This window comes from Berghia stephanieae, chromosome 1, assembly GCF_034508935.2.
Source record: "Berghia stephanieae isolate SIO BIC M18660-M18661 chromosome 1, UCSD_Bste_1.3, whole genome shotgun sequence".
In the NCBI taxonomy this organism is placed as follows: Eukaryota; Metazoa; Mollusca; class Gastropoda; order Nudibranchia; family Aeolidiidae; genus Berghia; species Berghia stephanieae.
The window spans coordinates 10,166,175-10,183,890 of NC_088360.1; the positions used below are offsets into that span (position 1 = coordinate 10,166,175).

The following is a 17,716-nucleotide window of genomic DNA, read 5'->3' on the forward strand; positions in this document are numbered from 1 at the left end:
AACAACAAAAAATTCAGGGTTTTCTACCACCCTTTGTGTGCAACAGCACTGTCCTTCTAGATAGCGAGAACTCTGATGGTTTCATCCAACAATGCACTCCACATGATTTTGATGGAAATAAATTAATAATAAATAAAAACAGATGTCAATTCAGCCTGACAAAACTATTTTATCTCAACAATGGCAATAAGTAAAATGGTGCCTCGGCATATGACCTCTGAAGTTAAATGTGGGAGCTAAGACTTTATCAGATGTATATGATTAAGTACATTTAACAAAATGCATTATCACAATAGTAATTGTCATTTGTTTGTTTTTAGGTGTTTACAGCATTTGAGACACTGATAGGTCAAATCAGCGTTATTTAAAAGTAAGAGGAATATGGTAAAAGAAAAAATGTCGATCTGAAGTTAAAAGTACCAAAAAAAAAAGCAAAACAAAGGGGACTGGATCAAATAGGAAGTGGAAGATTCCACGAACAAATTCACCTCTGTGCCTATTTTGACATTAACCAAGAGTCACATCTAGACACAAGGAAAGGATCCCACTCTGAAGGATTCACTCAAATGTTTACAAACTGCAATGTATTCAAAACTAAAAAGTGCGTAACACAGAGATGTTATACAGGGAAAAAAATCATCTCTCAAAAACGGTACTATACATTTGACAGTCTCCCTCCCAGATAAGGATCCCTGCTAGGACATGAAAAAAAACGGTCAATCTCAATCCCGAACAATGACAGAAAGAAACCATGAAAGAGAATACAAATATGGGAGATAGAAGACCTGACAAGTGGCCTCTATGCCCACCATAGAAGGTCAGAAGGCCCTGTGAAGAAATAGTTACCATGATCATTTTAAATCAAAATAGCAGTATACTGTGAAGGTATCAACGGTAAGTGGTTTTAAATACTGTGATCTAAATGAGCAAGTAAGAGCTGGACTCGATATTGTATGTAATCATCATGAGGAGATCGTCAGCTAGCATGATGATGAGTTATTTAATTATATAACTTTGAATTTCTCATACAAAAGAAACAATTAATTTTCAATTTTTGATAAAATTAAGAATGGTATACAAGAACATGAATCATGCAAAATTGATTGAAGATTGTGTCCCCAAATGACATGTTGTCGAGCGGCTATATATATATATATATATATATATATATATATATAGAGAGAGAGAGAGAGAGAGAGAGAGAGAGAGAGAGAGAGAGAGAGAGAGAGAGAGGGAGAGAGAGAGAGAGAGAGAGCGAGAGAGAGCAATAAGTATCGCCCATCAACCATCCAAGGATAAGACTTTAGAAAAAGATTTTATTGAAAAAAAAAAAGAATTATTAAAATGATTGTGACCAAAATAACCAATACAATATCTAAATGTAATAATCTAAAAGATTCATTTACAGATTTACAAGACAGAAAAACAAAAGAATCTCATCGAAAAATTATAAAATCGGTGTATGTTAAAATGATTAAATAGAAGTATCTAACAATACGGGCTTAAAATGCTCTCTTTTTTTTCATTAATGCTAAACACCGTAATGACTAATTCTCTAATAATACATTCGTGTAATGGTTTTGTAATTTTAATTCTATAAATCATGTTAGGTAAAAATAGTATATAAATGCATAGTGAGACAGCTACACTTCATATATTGCATAGGTAAGTATTTTTTTTTTTAATTTACGAAAAGAAGCTTAATATTAATAATCAATTAACTGTTTTATAATGAATATGTTGAAAGAGGGGGAAATGCATGTTTGATACAGTATGGACACTTTGTTAAAAATGCTTTTTCAATACATAAATTAAAAAATTAGTTTTATTAAGCAACAGCTATAATACACCACTCGTCATAAGCAAACAATTCAAAGCAAAAACAATATTAGACAATGGTAGAGTACTTGAAAAAAAATCTTTTCTGAATCCAATGATACTTGACAACATCACACCTCTAAAACTTTCAGAAAACTATAGCACTCTTTTGTGTCTTGTAGTTTTGCGAACCAATTAACAAATAGTTTTGGGGAACTTTCAGAATACCTAATTGACATGTGTCAGTTGAAAGGACATGAAATAAACTAGCTCATAATATCCAATTTAGCATGTGGCCTCTTATATCTACAGCAAAAAAAAATAACTTTGGTTGATGAACTGTAACTGTTGCTCAATATATTAGACTAGACCTTCACAATAGGACAGGTTTACAAAGAAAATCTTGATGGCACTCATAAAATTATAACAATACATTTCACAAAATTATAAGAACGTGTAAATAAATATTAAAATAAGCCTGTTATCCATCTTTATCACCCTGGTAGTTGAGAACAACGTCATTTTCTGCTTGAAACAAAACAGATACAATCTTATTTTTCTTCCTATTTTACGCTAGATAGAGAATGTCCATATCAACGTGTTGAAATGGCATGTGTGACTAGAATGGGGTTTTTTTTTAAAGAGACAACAGCTTTTTAAAAAAATTTTAAATCAACCTAGAGTTTAAAATATTTTATATAACACAAATGAAAATGCCAACTTAATCTCAAAGAAATTTCAGATGACAAAAATAAAAATATAAATAATTCTAACATGAAATTAAAATTTTCAGCGACAAGTTCAATCAGATATACTACGGTAATGAGATGGTATATCACAGTTTAGATAACACAAATAGAAAATAAAGTTCAAGTTATAACACGAGAAGGGAAAAAATGACATATGATATTTCAGGTTACACAAATAAAAAGGTCTGATTATACAAATAACAATGAATTGACAGTTGTAATTTTTAGAGGATAAGATAACATAGTTGGTGCTGATTAAGTAAATCTAACCAATAAAGTGAAGTAAAAAGCTCCCGATGGAATACAAAAAATTAAATTAGGTATACAAAGTCCCCAAACAAAGTATTCAAGTTAAGTAAAGACTACAATAACAAATTTTCAATGCGAATTTGAAACATTTTAATCCATAACTTTACAATATAGGTCATATCTTGCACCACAACATCCTGTACACCATAAAAATTAAAAAGGTAAAGAAATGAATCATATCGGGGTCGAGGAAAGCTGACTCCAAAAAAAAAAAATTAAAAAATTATATGTGATCGTTTTTGAAACCAATTCTAACTTTAAAATCAGAGGAGCGGTTAAGTAGGGAAGATAACCCAATTAATCACGGGAAGATAACCCAATTAATCACGGGAAGATAACCCAATTAATCACGGGAAGATAACCCAATTAATCACGGGAAGATAACCCAATTAATCACCACGTTATAAGTGAAATGGGGATTCGATTTACAAAAGGCCAAAAACTATTTTCTGTACTAGTAATAAGGTGAAACGATCTTTAAGCTGGTCAAATAATATCAAAATAACTTTAAATTTGAAAGGGACAAACTCCATAGTCAAATTAAATTCTCATTATTTTGCATTTGGTGGCAGAATTTCAGTGTAAATTGTGATAGAGATTGGCAGTAATTGTCAGTACTTCAAAACCCAATGCAGAAAAAAAGAAAGTTTAAGATTCTACTTCTTTCTTTATCAATATGACGAACAGGTAATCTGTTCTCCATCAAAACTTATAATAGTAAGTTAAATAAATTGTTAATGCCTCTTTAGTTGATAATAAGTGATGAGAATTTCGATCTAAAATATACTAAAAGAAACAAAACACTGAACTTTCTTTCGAATGACAATAAGTTAATATTGGACAATCACTTTGTGGCATAAATGTTTCATCACAATGTTTTAAATATTCAAAATCGGCCACCAATAATATTTAACCAAAAAAAATGCTTATTTAGTATTCTCTTGCCTTTCCTATAAAATATGTCAATATGGATTTCAAAATGTAAATCTTAGTGCATACATTGCAGTTTGATTTCCATTTTGTCATTATTCCGATAAATATAAAAAGAAATGAAAAACCCAGTTTATATCAGAATGTTGAAACAGCAGAGACAGACCTGCAATAATAATTGTAGAATAATTCCCATCTGAAATGGATGCTGGCATTATAATTATTATATAAATATCTGATATAATACAAACAAAAAAGAAAAAAATCATAAATATTGTGCTCTGTTGACAAAGAAAAGAGTCATGAATCAAGTTCGGAAATTAATTTCATCAAAGAGACAGAGCAGTCACGATATGGATTATCAAAACAAAAAGAGACATGAGCATGAATATTAAAATTAAATTTCAATGAACATAAAAGTATTGAAAAAGCACCATTTCATTTTTTATTTTTTTTAAAAACGTAATTTGATTCTTTTCAGACTTAGGAAATAAAGAAATTTTGTAAAAATACCATTTCAACTCTTTGCAAAGCTAATGATATTTCCAAGATTCATCAGATTTTGCAGAAAACAACATAATTTTGAACACATAAAGAGGCATAAATGGTATATATTAACTTGTGACATTTCAAACCCTGTGATTCTCTTCCCATTTTGGAAACACATTCCTAAAAAAATGGAATGAACGTGTGTAAAATATAGTAAACATTGGTTAAAACAGATTACAAAATTTTATAAATACGAGTAAAAGTTTTAATATCTTAAGTGTCAAAAGAATACAATAGGAAAAAAGGAGATTCTGTGATAAAATGTACGAGGTGTGGCAGAAGAGTCATAACGCCTATCGGAGATATTAGATTTTATTAAACGCACCAGCATAAACTAAACATCAAAATTTATGATTCTATTACGTTGCCAAATGTTGTTTAGCTCCTATTTTTAATTTTCAAATTATTTTATTTGAAAGAACCCTTATTTCAACATGTCAGTTAAATTAATTACTTACAAGGAATTATGCATCAAACTGCAGGCTGTAATTAAGTTCCTTACTGCAGATAGATGAACACCCATAAACATTCATGAATGGCTAAAACGTGTTTATGGTGACACATGTGTAGGCATTCAAACAGTTCAAAGGTATATAAGTGTTAAACAGGATCTGATGCTGTTTCCACCAACATTAACAATCAGGCTACCAATGGTCTGTCAAAAACTGCATCGACAGAAGCATAGCAACAAAAAATTGACAAAAACCTATCTGAGCCAATCACTGAATGAAACTAAACAGGCATTTCAATCACCAAATGAAACAATCAGGCATTGCAATCACTGAATTAAACAATCAGACATTTCAATCACTGAATGAAACAATCAGGCATTTCGCATAGGTGAGGAATTTCAATGGAAAGGGTTGACATATTGTTCAAGAAATCCTGGGTTACAGAAAGTTATGCTCCCTTTTGGGTTCCAAGAATGTTTACACATGAAATGAAAGAAGCCCATTCATGCAATATGTCAACAGCACATTGACAGACATCAAGCAGGAAGGTGATCAGTTTCTTAGAAAAAATTATAAAGGCAGATAAGTCAAGGGTATCTCCCAATGACTGATAAACAAAACAACAGTGAAAACAGTAAGAACATAAAGGGTCACCCAGTCCAAAGAAAACTGCCAGAAAACTGCTAATAACAATTGTTGAATCTGTACAAAGACGACAGCAATGATTGATACGAGTTTGAAATCATAATGCGCGACCACAAACGAGCACAACAACGCCATATCACATTGAAAGGAACAGTTATTGTGAAGTCAAAGAACAACCCCTTTACAGTGAATTATTCCTGTTCCCAAGACTTTAGAAACACATCAAGGGGATGATTTTTGGCATGATGGTGAAGTGCAGGCAGATGTGACTTGCTGCTGTGGGAGCATGTCCTGTGAATTTTCCTCTGACGTGATGCAACAACTGATGCTTCATTGGCGGATCTTTGTGGATAGGAATTGTGACTATGCTCAATTTAAAACAATGAATGGAAAGCTCATGAACCAAGCTTTGTTTTGATACTTATCAATTTCGTATCTTTTATATTTTTCAAAGTACCAGAGAGGCGTCAAGACTTTTCAACCCATCCTTGTATCAATTAAGGAGAAAAAAATGTAATCAACAGATGTAAATTAATTTTGATCTGTGTTCAAATACTGAATGAAAAAAATCACACCACCAGGTTTTGTCTGACTAAACCTACTCTTTGATTGTTTCTCTATTTTGATAATACAACTAAGAATTCTACAAAAATACAATGACAAAGATCTTTCATCTTTAAGTAAATCGTACATAGGGGCCTACCTGATTATAAAATGGTAATAATGATATCACAATGGCAAACCAATAATAAGAAAAATTTAATGGAAGAAGGAATATGATCAGCATAAGTAGCATATTGAGACAAATAATAGGGCAGACAATTCCTAAACCAGTGTGGGAAGAACAAAATTGGTAACCATGTAGGCATAGATTCATCATCAACATAAGAAAAGAAATTTTAAAAAAAAGATGAAGTTATTGCAATTTAACTTATTCTAAAATTTGTTTGCTTTGTCTGTTGCTGTTGTTTTGTTGTTGTTTGTTTTTGGGTTTTTTTGAGGGAGTTTTTTGTTTTGTTTTTTCTTGTCATTTCTCTTGCTTTTAAATCGCCATGGATTTAAAGTCAAAAGATGAATTGGCAAAAATATCTGTGTTTCAACATGCAAATTTAAAGTACTTGTAATAAAATCACAGCATTAATTTTGAAAAGAATGCTCGATGAAAAGCCATTGCTGTGTCTTCAGATTATCTTGACAGCGTTGTAGTACCAGCTTGCTTTCACTCATGATTTGCAAACACATAGCAGACGGCAAGTGGACAAGACGGTGATTCTGCACAAACAAATTCAAAATATATACAATTGAAGTATATTAGAATCTAACAGCCCTGCAGAATTTAATTAGCCAAGCAAATTTACAAGTTAAGGAGTAAGAATATGTTTCATGCCACATATATTTTTTTTCTTATCTTTTTAGTTAATTATAGTCTCATTATTTTATTTTGCCAAGGGAAAGAAATATAAACCTAAAAGGCAATATTTTTTTTTTACGGCTCACATTATTTAAATGGAAATCAGATTCTATGTTTCTTCTCCATTAATTTGTTCTCCTCAGATAAAAAAGACATTTTTACATAAAATCATGAATTTAAAAATCTGACAACTCCTTCTTGCACTGCTTTGGATAATAATATAAGAATACTTCATTTACAAATATAATTCCAATACTGGGTATAATTTAAATATCCCTATCCTAACTGCAAGAAACCAAAAATATTTTTTTAAATAAACAAATGAATAGCATTAAAAGTAAAAATAAATAATTATATAAGTAAATAAAATAACAAATAAATAAATAAAGTAACAAATAAATAAATAGATAAATAAATAAATAAATGCTTCAATAAAATAGAGTAATTACTAAAAAAGACAAAATTTCAACAGTAAATAAAATATTTAAACTAAAAAAATTTAAAGTATTTTCAACTCACTGTATCATACTTCCACTTGTGATTTGAATTCAGCATACAATTTTGAATGTAGGGCAGCAAATCCATCCCCTCTTGTAAAGCTACAACACAATGCAGTGTTGTTCGCAAATAACCTTCTGTAGTTAAAGCAAATCCCTTAAACAAAGTAAATCAAAAATAAAGATTAAACGCTTAGTGTCTTTTCACTTAATGTTTTTAAAAATTCACATAGCATATATGAAAAGACAAATCCATGAATGGGACATGAGTTTCTAAACGACATGTAACACCTTCCTCATTTTATTTTTCACAATTTATTTACACCATCTATAAAAACCTGATTTGGAAAAGCATTTTCAATTCAACAGCACCATATCTAAACTAATTTGTCCCGTCTATGCCAACTCAAATATTCAATGGTGAGGAAATGTCTCAGTGTGCGAAAAGCTTTGTGAAATAATCAGGAAAAAATAAGACGAAAATGAAAATGTCATTATTTCTTAATATTCAGATGCCCTAAATGGAGAATAACACTTAACAGCTAGACTGAATTTCTTTAACTACAAATCTAATCCTTTTTACGAAGACATCGGTAATTGTGAGATTTAATCAATGAAAGCAGTAACTATAATTATGATAGGAAGACCAAGTTGAATACTTGTTAATACGCTCTTACTGAAATCAATCAGGTATCATGTTGGTTTTTCAATCAAATCGTCTGGATTTTCCAAAACTTGTTCCAAGTAAACCATGATCGGATCTTTGTTGCCCGTTTGATTTTTCCTCTTTTCTTTTCAAGAAGATGTACAGTATCAGTTTGGCAGGCAATGAAAAAGGTGGAAACATATCATTTTGCCTTGACCTCAGAAAATAAGCAAATCTAGTGAGTTGCACAGCCTTGCCAATTGGATGTACAAGTTAAGTAAGTCAAGTCTTAAAAAAAAAAAATTTTTAAACATCAAAAAAAAAAGCCCTCACTGATCTGACAAGTCTCATTTTTAAAAACTCATTACAATAACATTGTTGCAGATCAATTAATTTAGAAATCACTACAACAAATAAAGTTGGACGTAGTATTAGCTCAACATGTAGAGTATCTTGTTTGTCAAACTCATACCTGCCGTGCCATTTTGGGAATACACATAGCAACTTCTAAGGCTGACGGATCTCTAAACAAATAATCATTGTTGTCCAAGCAAAAGTCACCATGAGCTTCCTTCACCTAGTTTGTTTAAATTCAAATTTATATACATTAAAACACAGAGCATGTGACAGTAAGAACAGCAAAGAAGAAAAATAATACATGCATATCACTGTCATGTCAATGCAAAAAACAACTCAAAATTTTAAACAATCGTTTTGAAATTTAGAGTAATAAAAACAAAAAAAAAGAGTCATTTTAGTGGTGCTTTAACATTTCAAAGGGAAGTCTTAGAGAAGGTTGAATATTATTATCTAAAAAAATACAAACTATCATTTTTTATTTGTGCGTTAATCAATATATACAATGATAAAACAGAAAAAGTATTTCAATCTGCTAACCTGGCCCGAAAAATATCCAGCATCCTCATAGGGTAATAATTCTGGCCAGATGTTGCGCAAAAACCAACTAAAATCTTTGCAGTCCAAACTGTTTTTGAGCTCTATCCTGTCATCTAAATTCCCCTCTTTTAAATTCTGGACATAATATCAAAGAAAGATAATATCAATCTACTTATTTTATGCATGCTTATAATAATTCCATACAGTGTATACATCATACTTATACAGTCCACTCTGGATAATCGCAACTTCCAGTTAATCACAGCATTTCCCAAGAAACAGAATTAATTATATATAAAAGTCACTGGTTAATTGCAACAAACTTCGGTTAATCGCAACAAATTTTCACCCTCAAAAAGTGACAAATTCAAGACATCAAGCAAACAAAATATGATTAAATTTTATTATGGATGAAATCGTGACGGGTTGAACAATTGAGAGTGAGCAGGATTTAATGCTACAGTAATGTGTCACCACTCTATTACAGACAAAAGAGGGTGAGACTTTGTAGTATCAGTTTGTAATGTCATCTGTGGCCATTAAATAAGAGGCGAGGGGGCTGGGCATAGTCTTGACAACAGGTAGACAATGATAGTTGTAAAGAAAGACTGGGTGATATCCTTTGTTTTAGGATTGACAACTGTGCATTGTGACCAACGAGTTTGGTGTGAGCTTACTGTCTCTCATCACGGCTAATCACTTTGACTCTTACAAATGTTGAGAACAAAAGAGTAAAAGTTAATCCAATCTGAATGAGATGTCGACTTGCATCAAAGCTGCTTTTGCTTGACTAAACCTATACAGCGCTGTCATATAGTTTTTATTTCAATCAAATTCCTCAGTCTGTGGTGGACTAAGAACAATGTTTACAACAACCGGTTGGAGTTTACCTTATATGTGTAAAAAATTGCAAATGTGGACAGGAAACTCAACTTCGGTTAATCACAACATTTCGCTGATCCCATGGTGCTGCGGTTATCTGGAGTGGACTGTATATCATAAATGTGAGCATTATAAATTGTCTCAAGTGATGTTTATGGCAATTTTAGCAGCTTGTACCGAATTATCACAAAGTCAAGCACTATTGACTGTGATCAAACACACAGGTCATAGTATAGTAAACTCTGGCTCTAGTGATGCGTTCTTTCAAAGAGTATTTTAAACACAACAATCTGCTAAGCCAAGAAGTAAAACGAAAATGACAAAACAGTGATGGACATTTTAAGAATTTTCCTTAAAAGTGTACTTACTAATTAACTACAGCATGAAATGGAAATTTCTCTATGGCTATCTGAGAGAATAAATGAAGCATTTTGAAGCACATCAAGCAAAAAGTAAGACATGGAAACTTGATAAACAAAAGTGCATACATATTTTCATCAACTTTAAGATTAGCATATAACCACTTAAACAATACCTTCATCCCAGGCAGAGAATCAATAACATATTTCTTATAAGGTCCCATCCATACTTCAGCTGCGCGCTTGTAGTTACGCAACTCTGTACGTTTTCTTCCCTGCGGAAAACTATAAGGCTGTGACCTCTCAATGTGACCTACTCTCGAACATGGCACATGAAGTAATTGACCCCCGCACATCCAAGTCTAGAATTGGAGACAAATTTTGAAATTATCTTAACTTCTCTCATCAGGATAAGTAAACTTTCAAATTCAATATATCAAAATCAATTTTTCACAAAATGTTCATATTAGTGCAGTAAAGATTGACAAATAAGATTCAAGTTTTAAAATATGACTTCATAATACTGTTAAACTGGGTCACAAGGCTACACTAGATATTATTGCTATTGAGGAAAATGAACATGAGGAAATTTGTACTTGGTTCATATATGTTCAAAATATTGAAAAATGATGAGCAATCCATCCTACCCTCCAAGCAAACTCTATGTTTTCTCCTCCCCAAATCTTCATGCCTCCATCGTATGTCCCAATGTCTCTGAAATATTGGGATTTGACAGCAAAACCTGGGCCAACCATGAGAACGCCTCTGAATTAGAAAATATATATCTATATTTATACATAATGGTGAGATGAGGTCAAATGATTTTAAATAATAATCTCGTTAAAATAGGTAATTACAATTCATTCATATTGTCCAAAAAGACAATCATATTTTATATCATGGTCAAAGGGCTTGAATTCAACTGATCGATACCAGCTAATTCAAATGAATAAGTTTGTGCTTTTTCGTCAAGTGATTAAATGCATAAACAACCAAAGTGTTAACTTTTTAAAGAGCTCATGAATTGGTTGCTTTTTTTTTTCTTTGACCACGAACATCTTTATATCACCAACATAACAAGAAGCATGTTTGACATTTAAATTAACTGATAACGCCATCAAATTATCTTTAGTAAACAAGACAAGTGAGAACGTTGTTTCCTATTTTTTATTTATCAGCTGTATAAAAATGATAAATTTGGGCATAAAATCATAAAATTTAATATTCACTTCTTTTGTCCACATTATTGATAAAAGAAAAAGAAAAAAAATAGAATTTGGGTTCCTTTCATTCATTAGTCTAACACCAATGACATCATTACTAATCAATCAGTCAACATACAAAAAACTCACGGTAGGGGGTCTGTCTCAAGCTTTCCCTTAAGCTGATCAGGCCTAAAGAATGTCTCAAAAAACTCCATGTCCCACTTAAAGCCATAGCGTGTGCGATAATTCTCATAGAATATGTACTTGAAAGTTTCTTTATCAATATAATCTAGTTGTGCCATAGCTACAGTCTTTGGCTCCTTCAAAATTTCATTCAGCAATGGTTGGATCCTTAAAAAGTAAACATAATGATGAGTTGGTAATTTAAATAAAAGTACCCTTTTCAAATAAATTGTTTTCCTTGAAACTAATCTTATTTTTGTAGTCACATTTAAAGTCATCGAATACAAGAATGAATAAATGGTCAAATCAATGGAATATATTTAAAATTTCCAGATTCTTTTGCAAAAGCATGATAAAATTTATGCAATAAATCATTTTCACATTATATTGATTTCGTTGAGAGACAATTCTAAAGATATATTAAGATAATAATAAATAAAATAACAATATATTTTTCAACCACCTAAAAACCAACAAAAGTGCTCTGCGGTGCTCATGATGGTGTTGTGCAATATTTTTTTTTTTTAATTTAAAACCAAAATTATTTTTTTTAATATATAAAATATGAAAATATACATTTTAAAAGTTTATCAAGTAGAGTAGCAGAATACGAATCAATTTTATCCAAACGTTTGTTTATTCTTTTCATTTATTCAGAAAACGGGTGTATTTTAAATCCAAGGAGAAAATAATATGTTAAGTCTTTAGAAGATAAGGACTCAGGAATGAAAATTGGAATACCCTTAACACTTGACTTGGTTGATTGAAACAAAAAATCAAAAGTGTTTAATTTCTAGAATCTAAATGAAATCAAAAACTAAATTGCGACTTTATGTTCCCAAATATCTTGACTTTTGATGTCCATAAAAACTGAAACTAAGATTATATATAGTTAAAGTGGCAAAAATCTAGAGATTTTCCTTCAAAACTTATCAATGAATTATTAATCATCTATAATATATTTATTATACTATTTTAACGTTAACGTTTTGTTCAACGTACAATTTTTTCAGTCTTTTAAAACATATACATCAGTATACAATTCTTCCATCTTTATTGATTTCTTTATCAAAATGAGCCAAAAAAAAAATACAAAAATAATCCAAAACCAAGCAGAAAAAACATTGAATAAAAAAAAAGAACAATAAACAATTATTATTATTATTATTATTATTATTATTATTATTATTATTATTATTATTATTATCATTATTATATTATTATTATTATTATTGTTATTATCATCATCATTATTAATATTTTTATCATAATTATTATTATTATCATTATTACTAATATTATAATCATAATTATTAATTATTATTATTATTATTATTATTATTATTATTATTATTATTATTATTATTATTATTATTATTATTATTATTATTATTATTAGCAAAGATTAGACATATTTTATCGAAAACAACTGAAAATAGTCCTGAATATACGATACCCCACAAAAATAAGCAATAAAACACTGTATGAAAAATGCAATGAAAGACCCTTATCCATTCAAATCCTGGTGGCAAGATGGCGGCTTTTTTGGGCAAATACTCAGAAGAGATCAAAATATACCAGCTAATAAAGCCATGAATACTTTTTTCACCCCATCTGGACACAAGAAATATCAAGGTAGACCACCCAAGTCAATTCAGACTGTCCTCAATAGAGACCTAAAACGCCTTCAAAACAACAAAGAATTAAAATCAAAGGAAGACCTTATGAACTTAGCATCCACGTTAACTGTGGAAGGAAATGACACGGATGATTAGAGAGGCAGCCGAGGTGTCCCAATCGGATGATTAGGAAGCAAAAGGCCTTAAGTCAGTAACTCAAGTCATTATTATCATTATTATTATCATTATTATTATTATTATTATTATTATTATTATTGTTATTATTATTATTATTATTATTATTATTATTATTATTATTATTATTATTATTATTATTATTACTATTATTATCATTGTTATTAAAAGCAATAGGCTTCCATTAAAATTCCAACTGTAATCTGTTCAATAATGGCATGCGGAATGTATTACTCACATATAAAAGAAAAAAATAAAACAAAAAAGCTTTTACAAATATTTTCTCATTGTTTTTCTTTCTTTTTCGAGCCTTATGAAGCAACACATTCATTTCAAAGTTATGCATGACTAATTTTCCATCCATGTATCAGATTTTATTCTTTTGACTGACCAAACAAAAAAAGCAAGAAAAATAAATAAACTAACCAGTCTCTGTTCACCTCCATGTGGCTATCAAAAAAGGACACAACTTCACTTGTAACATGCTTAAAACCTTCAAGTCGCGCCCTTATCAATCCTTGTCTCTCCTTCAACCTCAAAATTGTTACTACTCCAAGAGGGAATGTCCGATTGACATACTTTTCAAGACCGGTCTTCAAGGAACCTGTTTACAAAAATATGAATGTCACAGTAAAGATTGTTCACAATTATCTTATTAAATTTTATTTTATTAAGAACTGAATTCATCTCACTCCAGTTATATTTCGGTAGGCTTAGATAAACTTTACCTTCTAATATTAGATCGTCTTTCCTTTTATAGCCTTCCCTCGAATTAATTTCTAATTAGTGAATACTTTTCGTTCTACATTCTGTCACGTAGCCACTTATTATAAAAGCTGATAGGTCTAATATTCTACACTCACTTTCTCTCCACAATCTATGCCGGACGGCCAGTCACTCTATTCCTATATATATATTGTAAGATTTTTATCTTTTGGGACTTTGTAGATATTATATCTACACCATTAAGACGCCGGAGCTTTTAACTTTGATTGTATAATCTTCAAGGATCAAACCCAAGCCCGCTGTACTACACTATAACCTCTTACCAATTGCCTGGAAGTGAAATTTTACGAGTCCAATCCTGTTATCAGAGGAATAGATCATCCAAGCCCATCAACTGCCTGGAAACGTAAACTTACGAACCTGACATATTATCATAAGTTACGTAAAATATTCATATCTCTATTTGTAACTGCCACGATCACTGTTTATCTCTTTTAATTAAATTTCATCATTATTTTTATTTCATTGTAAACAAATCGTTAATTGTTTTTCATTTATAGTAACTAGTAAATTCTGGGGCCTCATTCTACATATATCTTTATGCATAGTCGAGTAGCTCTTTACTCACTTGAGACCATGACAATGAAAAAGGAGTCGTAATGGTTAAATTTCGTACATTCAAGATTGACACTTTTTAATTTATATACGACATTATAAAGCTGAGTTCTCTCAAAGGATTTTTATCTTTGTAACACTATCAGGACCATTTGTGTAGTTATATATATAAAGTGTTAATCATTGTTTGGACAAACAAGTATTACTTCACTCGCTTGTTCAGGAATGGATGACTCTAATTCTTATACAACTTTCCAGATGTCTTACTTTTTAAAAATATTGACGTTTTGTTGATCACGGTTGGTGACCAGATTGGGGAAAAATATCACGAAACTTGGGTCCCAGCTTTGAGTCCTTTGGGAAGGTACTTTACACACATTATTTTGCATTAGTCATTGACTATAGTGTAAAAACACTATGATTCTTTTCTTTTTATACATTTATACATTTTCAAAAACTATTTTTTAATGTTTTTAGATCAGAATGGCAAGTATTTTGAGAGATAGTGGAGTGGATAGGTTTAGTACTTCCACCTGGGAAAACAAGGTTCAAGCATCATGTTTTTTCCTCGAGCAAGGAACTTAGCCTCAATCGCTCACTTTGTGGCGCTGCACTACTGATGACAACCCAGTTATCTTGGTCTTTTCTCAAGATAAAACTTATGGAAAAAATTTCCCTGAGGATGAATGAAGGGAATTTTTGTTTTTTGGTCTAAATTTTAGTTTATGTATATTTAAAGAACAATTTGATTTATAATCATAAAATTACTTTCTGTAGAAGTCCCTTTACCCTGGGCCTTTGCCTTGCCCACATCAAACTTTAGATTTCAGAACTTTATAAGGCTAAAAAAAATCTGAATCAAAAATGTAAGAATAATCATAAAATTGAGGCAAAACATACTCAAAGAACTGGCATCGTCCACCAAAATGATTTGCTTTAATATGTTAGGAGGTGTTCGATGGACAAGGCTGTGTACAGTTCTCATCAACACTGACGGCCATTCATTGTGGAATGGAATCACAATACTGGTAGTTGGCAAGTTGCTGGGGTATGACAAAAGATCACATCTGAGGAAGAATAGACAATTGAATTATCTTTTTACTCTAAAATCCATGACCCAAAGCTAGGGGTCTTAACCCTCTCCTTACCACCTGCAGCAAAACCGTCACATTTGTTACGACACAATATACATTTTTTCTTATTCAGATTTATTTTGTACATCACAATGATCTTTGTTTAAATGATAAGAATATTACGTTATCTTTTAGAGAGATTGTTTGAGTTTTAAAAATCAATTTTTCTGCTGGGTAAGCCTGCAATTTTTGGGAAAATACTGAAAATGATGAGTAAGGAGAGAGTTAATTTTCTTACTTCAAAATTAATCGGGTGTCAAAAAGTGAATTTGAAGAAGAAATAATCAGAAATATGAAATTTAGTTCTTTTCACTGAAACGATATCCACTGCCCTCAATGAAACCTTCTTCTTCTAGGTTCCATGCCTGGTCCAGGCTTCGGATACTGCATGAATTATCTCTCTCCATTCCTCTCTGTCTCTTGCTTTTTCAAACAGCTCTTGGATTGTTAGGTTGGTGAAGCCCTTCAGTTGGTCTATGAGTGTTTTTCTTTGTCTCCCCCGGGCGCGTTTACCAGGTATTTTTCCACAACTTGCCAGGTATTCATTCTTATCTTTCCTTACTATGTGTCCGAAAAAGGATAGTTGTCGATCCGCTATTAAGGGCATTAGTTTCCTTTGTTGGTATGTTTGTTTTAGCACTTCTTCGTTCGTTTTGTGTGCAGTATACGATATTCTCTGCATCCTTCTCAAACACCACATTTCAAAAGCTTCAATGTTCTTTTGTGTTTCTGCATTTGTGATGGTAAATGAGGGATGGTAAAGCAACAGGCCCTGATGAAATATCTGTAGAGGTATTAAAAAGCCTAGGAGATCTAGCAATTGATGAACTTCACATATTATTCAACAATATATACAACACTGGGAAAATTCCAGAAGATCTCTGTAACTCTATTTTCATAGCAATACCAAAGAAAGCAGGTGCAGTCAGATGCGAAAATTTTAGAACTATAAGTTTAATAAGCCACATCAACAAAATGCTGTTGCGTATAATTATCAACAGGCTAAGGAATAAGATTAACCCCGAAATCGCAGAAGAACAATATGGATTCCAACCTGACAGAGGGACAAGGAACGCAATATACCTCCTCCGTGTTTTAAGTGAAAGAGCTATACAGGTTCAGACCCCACTATACCTCTGTTTTGTCGACTACAAAAAAGCTTTTGATAGAGTACGCCACGAAGAAATACTAAAACAACTGCACTCCATTGGCGCTGATGAGAAAGACCTCAGACTCATGCAACATTATACTACATCCAGCAGGCATCTATCAAAATCGGAAACTCTACAGGAAATTCCATTCCTATTAAGAAAGGAGTCCGTCAAGGGTGTGTTGCCTCACCAGATCTGTTTAATCTATACCAAGAAACAATCATGAGAGGCATAACTAATATGGAGGGAATAAAAGTAGGAGGTCACAACATAAATAATATAAGATACGCAGACGATACGGTACTCATTGCAACATCAGAAATCCAACTTCAAAAGATTGTTGACAAAGTGGTAGTGGATAGTGAAGCCAAGGGAATGGAAGTGAATATCACCAAAACGGAATGCATGGTAATACAGAAAAACCCCGAAAACAACAACACCTGCAATATAACGATTCACAGCGAGCAACTTACCAACGTAGAAAGTTTTAAATACCTAGGTTCAATAGTGACAACAGATGGAAGATGTAACCGAGACATACGAGCAAGAATAACTCAAGCCAAACAGGCCTTCATGGACCTGGGAAACATTTTGAAAAACAAACAGATGTCGTTCGGGATTAGATTCCGAGTCTTGAAGTGCTACGTGTGGCCAATCTTGTTATACGGATGCGAAAGCTGGACTACAAATGTAGAAACACAATGAAACATTAAGTTTACCTAAATTTCATATTGTTGACAATAAA

At 31.6% G+C, this 17,716-nt stretch overlaps 1 protein-coding gene across 2 annotated transcripts in view; it reads right to left on the reverse strand.

The window, feature by feature from the left end:
- Nucleotides 1-1,302: 1,302 nt before the first annotated feature.
- Nucleotides 1,303-17,716, reverse strand: part of LOC144967582 (inactive polypeptide N-acetylgalactosaminyltransferase-like protein 5) — a 23,115-nt gene continuing 6,701 nt past the window's right edge. Inside the window, exons 3-11 of one of the 2 annotated variants that reach the window (XM_078905040.1) lie at nt 15,588-15,754; nt 13,773-13,950; nt 11,497-11,700; nt 10,792-10,909; nt 10,321-10,506; nt 8,904-9,038; nt 8,479-8,583; nt 7,383-7,517; nt 1,303-6,724 (exon numbers count right to left, since the gene is read on the reverse strand). In XM_078905040.1, the coding sequence (XP_078761166.1) occupies nt 6,590-6,724; nt 7,383-7,517; nt 8,479-8,583; nt 8,904-9,038; nt 10,321-10,506; nt 10,792-10,909; nt 11,497-11,700; nt 13,773-13,950; nt 15,588-15,754 (1,363 nt within the window). In that variant the 3' untranslated portion in view covers nt 1,303-6,589. The remainder of the gene's footprint in view (nt 6,725-7,382; nt 7,518-8,478; nt 8,584-8,903; nt 9,039-10,320; nt 10,507-10,791; nt 10,910-11,496; nt 11,701-13,772; nt 13,951-15,587; nt 15,755-17,716) is intronic. The other variant, XM_078905050.1, reaches the window with a different exon arrangement.